Source organism: Octodon degus, unplaced genomic scaffold (assembly GCF_000260255.1).
Source record: "Octodon degus isolate 3935 unplaced genomic scaffold, OctDeg1.0 scaffold00092, whole genome shotgun sequence".
Lineage (NCBI taxonomy): Eukaryota > Metazoa > Chordata > Mammalia > Rodentia > Octodontidae > Octodon > Octodon degus.
In genome coordinates this window covers 9,309,986-9,316,164 of record NW_004524668.1, presented here as the reverse complement: position 1 = coordinate 9,316,164, position 6,179 = coordinate 9,309,986, and the positions used below count along the sequence as shown (strand labels likewise).

The window sequence follows — 6,179 nt, the reverse complement described above, 5'->3', positions numbered from 1 at the left end:
AGTTTGGCATAATTTTGAGTTACACTTGTGTTTACTATCAGCATAAAATACATCAAAAATCAACCAGGCTAACTTAATTTATTTATTATGAAATAAATAATATTTAGTCAGATTAAATCAATGTCCCATTTAGTTTTGGATATGACTCCTATTGTAAGCAAGGAGCACTATGGAAGGATTTATCCTTTTACATTGGTTCTGAGTTTTATGTTTTAAAGACAAAGCCTGGATTTATTTATATGCCCAACGCTATTGGACATTTTTACATTGACAAGATTTTATCTATATTGAACAATATATCTTAATTATAGCTAAAATAAGATGACAATGACTAGAATAAAGATCAGGGTTGGAGAAAAACAAAGAGACCTGTGCCAATATCCAGCAATGGGCTGGGGTTTTTTCCTGTAGTCATGATGGGGCTCCTCCATGGAGATGACAAGTAGAGATGACAGTTTGGCCAGAGGGAGGAGGCAGGCCCAGGACCCTTTAGTCTTATTAGACCACCTGGGAAGCTGAGTCTGAGCTCTGGGGCCTCCGCCTCAGAGTGCAGTCTTACTTCTAGTGGTTGCCTTGGCAGTCAGGGCATGGCTTGTGGGTCTCTCAAGGTAGTTTCTCTTATGCAGGCCTGATTTTTGCAGCAGATGAGCTTTATTGTCGTTGAGATCTTCCTGGAGCCCAGAGAATCAGACTTAGGATCTATTTTGAGGCCACAACAAGGGGAGTCATTTTTGATCTTTTTGGTTTGTTTGTTTGTTTGTTTGTTTGTTTGTTTTCTGGTTCTCTCCCAGTTTTAATTATAGGACGTTGTTTTCTTAGTGTCCTATAAAATATCAAGTGAGTTGTCTGGAGCAAAGGCTATCTTTTGTAGCTTTTTTAATATCTGAAGCTGACTAAGTAATGAACTTATCTGTAAAAGTAATCTGTCCCCTCACTGAATTAACATCTCAAAAAGTATACTTTATCCAAACATTTTAAGAAATACGAGGGGTGTTTATCTTTTTCCTGGTAATAGCTGAAATTTAATAACTGAAGGTTTGGCCTTAGTTTTTTTAGACCTTTAAGAATATACACTAGAAAACATTTTTTTATTATAATCTCATGCCTGGCTATTTGGCCAGCAGGGGTCTGACTGTTTGGTCTTCAGTGGGAGCAGGTTGTTCTTGTTGTAGCTAAACCATGGACTGGTTGTTTATCTTTTGGTTGCTTAAGATTAATAATATGACATCTATTTTAAATGTAACATCATCTTATAATGTTGTTTATCTTATATAGAAGCCAAAGCTCGACCTAAGACTATCATTACATATGAAACTCACAGGTGAAACTTATTATCATTTAGCATCACATTTTACATATTGGTAAAAACACAATACAGCTGGCAAACATCTTATTTTTAGTTAACACATAAAGCAGATATAAGCTTTTAGTGGTCAGAAACCAGTTTTTATCAAGGAACCTTCGGGTGTGGCTCATATAACCAGAGGTGTCTTAGCCACAGACTTTAGTGGGGATTTACCAAAGATCGGCTCGAAAAACCTGTCTTTTGCTTTTAAGAGTGGCAGCTCTTTCAGAGTTCACTAGCTGGCAGAGTAAACATTGTTTATCTAAATTTTATAAGGAATATCTTAAAAGCCCGAACAAGATTATTTAAGCACTTTACAATAAAAGCCTTATGTTTTAACTTATCTTTTATCCAATTAAATGATAACTAAACTTAGGAGAAAAGGTCAAAAAAAATTTTTTTACACTTAAATGTGTTTTGGTCCCGTAAGTGTGCTGCTTTTGGAGATAGCTCCTTCTGGTGTCACCCAGAAGTCGGTTCTCTCCACTGTGTCTCAGGGTTAGTCTCCCAAAGGAGACCTTCCCAGAACACTAAGCCGGGACATGGCTTTTATATGTGTCCTCCTGGACGGGCATAGTTCTTTTTGTCTCATCTGACCCAGAGACGGGGTATGTGTCCTTTCTAGAATGGCTTTCCTGTCTTCGGCGTTAACAAACACTCGTTTTCTAAGGGCTTACTCAGCTGAAACAGTCAGCGTTTTTAATTTTTACATGCCTTTTAAAAAGGAAAGTGCAAAGAGATAGGAAAATTAGGAATAAAGTAAAAGCAAGGAAACTGAACCAGATCAGGCCCGACATTCCCTCTAACAAGTAGAAGGGGATCAGAACCAGTCTATCCCAGTGAAACCTGTCCTCCAAGTCTTTAAGAACAGTTGCCGACCTAATGTCATTTAACTGGCAAAAGGAGTCCCGTTTTTTATATAGGCATGTAGGGGTTTTTTTTAAGTCTAAGCTGCCTAAAAGTCCTATTTTACAGAAGTTTACATAAAATCCAAAAGGAAGTTTATTAACCTTACCCTCTCTAGTGCTATTGTCTAAAATTGAACAAAGAATACCAGTACATTTAGCAACTAGTTCAAATATAGCATATACAAATATAAAAGTCATAAAATGTCCCATTAAAGAAATATCATAACCTTATACCAATTTTATGTTTTAGCTTAAATTTACCAACACATTTTGACCAATATTTTAACAATTATATAATGAATTTAGTACCGGTTGGCAGGTGGAACAAGCAGGTTCTGAGGGTGATGGTCGGGAGTCATAGCCACTTTTTATCAGTTGGAACTGCCAGTGCGACCAGGTGGAATTAGTCAGTTGTCTGGGAATGGTGTCCAGAACAGCAAACCTTGAGTCATTTCAGGGGGTCAGCAATGGATGGTGGAGGATGTCAGCTCAGAGTCCTTCAGGGGGGCTAGGAGGGGGATCCCGAGAGGGTGCAGGTGGGTGGATCCTGGATGAGGTCAATCCAGACTTATATGTAGATGATCTGATCTGGATGGACAGGCGGGTCAAAAATGACTCAGCGAAGGCCTGAGCTGTGGAGAGAACAAAAGTGCCCTCGGGAGGCCAAGAGACATTAAAGGAGGGTCATTCATGTTTACAAAAAGCCTGCAATTTGCCAGGAAACACAGGTTCTTTGAATCCCTTTTGCTCATTCTCTGAAATTTTTAAAATAGTTAAGGACCAAAGTTGGGGGTGTTGATGACACAGAAGACATTTGTCCCATGATGGTCGGGGACGGACAAAGAAAGACAGACAAACACAAATAGACCAAACAAAACCAAAACCAAACCAGTCCAAACCAAATCTCAAAGAGAAAACAGACTAGTCCAAACCAAATCTCAAAGAGAAAACAGACAAGTCCAAACCAAATCTCAAAGAGAAACCAAATTGGAAGGCATCCCCTCCACCAACTGGAGGGCGTCCCCTCTGCCAACTGGAGGGCATCCCCATCCCAAAGTTAACAGAGCCCTGCGGCGAAAGGGACACCCAGGTCTGTTTGCCTCCCTGCAACTGAGATCTCCAACAACAACCAAGAAGGGAAGGACGAGCACAAGCTGCTAACCCCCCACAGTTAGAATCTGTAGGGGTAGGGGAGTGTTAGTAGGGGTGTACTAAAAGAACCACACTTAAAGAGACACCAGAGGTCATGGAAACTACAGTTCACAACTCTAAAATCAACCAAAGATGTGTCTGAAAGGAGAAGCATGGCGACCAAAGTTCTCTAAAATGTGTAAAGCCAAATCAAAACCAAGCTGGCCTGACAAAATTTAGGTTGACATTTACTTACTGCGTTAAAAAGAAGTGGCCTTTAGGGATCCCGGACGAGCCCCCAAATGTTGTAGCTCAAAAATCAGATGACAACGAGGCAAGTCCAAAAATTAAAGAAGCGCTTTATTTTAGCTGGTACCCAGCAGCGGTCTCTATGCAAGGTGCAAAGAGTCGTGCCGAGCATTGACAAGGATCAGTACTTAAGCTTGAAAACTGCAAAAACAGGGAAGGGGTGGAGAGGAAGAAGTGGCAGGGTCACTAGTTCATTGGGTGGTCCCATTGGGTGGGGTGCTGAGTTGTCAGTCATACAGAGTTCATTGAGATAAGGTTTGGGGAACAGATATCATAAGACTTGAGTCATAGGGGTGAGGAATTGGGAGGAATTTGAGTTGGCAGTCAAGGGGTGAGGAATTGGGAGGGGTTGGCGCATACAGAACAGGAACTCGGCGAGGATAGAAGGGCAACAAAATGGAGTCGATTTTGACAGGGTACAACACCAGGACCACACTTACCTAGCAGAAAGGCAACTTAGATCTACATGATTGGGATTTCACAACCCTGGTATGGGACAAGGATTGCCCGGGGGGAGGGCCTCCTTGCTACGGCTGCAGTATATTTAATTGTCTTTCTCCAAGACAACCGAGGCTTGTGTTTCTCCAACAATTTCATCCTCCAACTGGGATCAAAACCACAGTTTCATGAGATGGGTGCCAACGAAGGCCAACGAGGTGACGCGGGGCAGCCCAGACACATGAGGTGCATTCATAGTTCTTGTCTAACCTAAGCCTTAGAAAGCACTGTAAGAGCTCCCCTTACAAGGAGCAGACAGGTAAGGTGAGTCGCCCAATATCACACAGCTTTTCAGTGGCAGACTGAAGATTTCAAACCTAGGAAAGACTGCAAAGCCTAATGTGAGCCTTATATCATGGCAGAGGTCCCTAATCCCAGCACTTGGGAAGCTGAGTCAGGAGGATCACCTTGAGTTGAAGGCCAGCCTGGGCTGCACAATGAGACCCTCACTCCAAAAACAGACAAACACAAAAACTATTAAATTTGTTCTCGCTCTCACTCTCATTCTCACTCTCATTCTTGCTCTCTCTTTGGAGACAGGGTCTTGCTACATAGTTCAGGCTGGCTTTGAATTCACTATGTAGTCCAAGGTAGGTCTTGAACTCCTTGCTATCCTTCTGCCTCAGCCTCCCGAGTGCTGGGATTGCAGGCATGTGCCACCACACTAGGCTATGAATGTGTTATTATGCTCTGCGTTTCTATGATTATTGTGACAGAAAAATAGAATTTTTCTTGTGTGGGTCCACTGGATAAATCCCATTTTGGCACATGTGTGGGCTGGCAGCATGACCTTGTGTGGGCACCAGAGCAAAATGGAACTGTAAACATTCATTTTTTTCCTAGAGATAAGAACTCCTCCAGAGTGTGTCTTGTGGGACACACAGCCAATACTCTATCTTCTCTTTAGCTCAAAAGAAGAACAGAATATGCAGGTGCCACCAGCCTCCTTTCTACTGAGCCACATCCCGGGCCCCAGAAAGATTGTTTTAAATGAGGCAGAAACCCATGAGAACTCGACCTTTGCATGTCCTCAAAGATGAAGAGGACAAACTAGAAATGGTAAAGTAAGTGTGGAGCTTGTAGCTTCTCTCTGTGCCCTCTCTGCCCTGTTCCTTACTATAAAAGACCCTGGCACCTGGGGAGAAGGTGAAGTGAGGCAAATACTGTGTAGTGGCCTGTGGTAGCACCAGGCTCTCCCCTGCTTGGGGACAATTTCCTGGCTGAATCTTTGACCCAGGGTGTCTCTACTGCAGCAAAGTTTCTGACACTTGAGCTGAACAATTCTTTGTTATAGGGATCCGTTCTGTGGTGCACGTCCAGTAGTGATCAGTCGCCTCTCTCTCCCCAGTCTGACATCCAAAATTATGTTCACACATCACCACGTGTATCTTGGAGGGCAAAATCACCCTCCCTCCCCCTTTCTCCCCTTTTCACTGTGGTAACTACCCATTTTTCCTGAGTAGTTACCTTTTCCCACAGGTTGTACAAACTCCTTGATTGGACCTGCCTCTGTTCACATGACCACCCTGAGCCAATGGCTGTGGTGCGGGGGTAACGCAGTGCAGGGATTGGCCAAGCCTGGAGCATGAGCTCCACCCTTTAACCTTGAGCATGAAGATTGGTCCAGTCCAAGTCGGGGTTGAGCTATGTCTGAACAAAAAATCCAGACTTCTGCACCAGCAAGAGTAGACGTGGAGGTTGGCGAGATGAGGAGTAGCCACTACAGCCGCTTCCTTCTCCGCACAAAGTTCTCCAAGCTGTATCACCGAACAGATTGGTAGGTGGTCCGGTTCTCAGCGGGCCGAGTCCTTGATTTCTCAGTGGGGCAGAGGATGCAGAGGTCGAGTTCTTATGGGTTTGTGCCTCATTTAAAACAATCCTTCTGGGGCCCAGGAGGTGACTCAGTGGAATAAGTGCTTCCCTGGCAAGCACAATGGCCTGAGTTCAATCCCCGGTTTCTGCAAAAAATAAATAAATAAATAAATAAA

General features: G+C 43.1%; 1 protein-coding gene across 1 annotated transcript in view; it reads left to right on the top strand.

The window, feature by feature from the left end:
* Window positions 1–5,897: 5,897 nt before the first annotated feature.
* LOC101581310 (chymotrypsin-like elastase family member 2A) overlaps window positions 5,898–6,179 on the top strand; it is a 19,868-nt gene continuing 19,586 nt past the window's right edge. Inside the window, exon 1 of the mRNA XM_012516109.1 lies at window positions 5,898–5,968. Within this exon, the coding sequence (XP_012371563.1) occupies window positions 5,898–5,968 (71 nt within the window). The remainder of the gene's footprint in view (window positions 5,969–6,179) is intronic.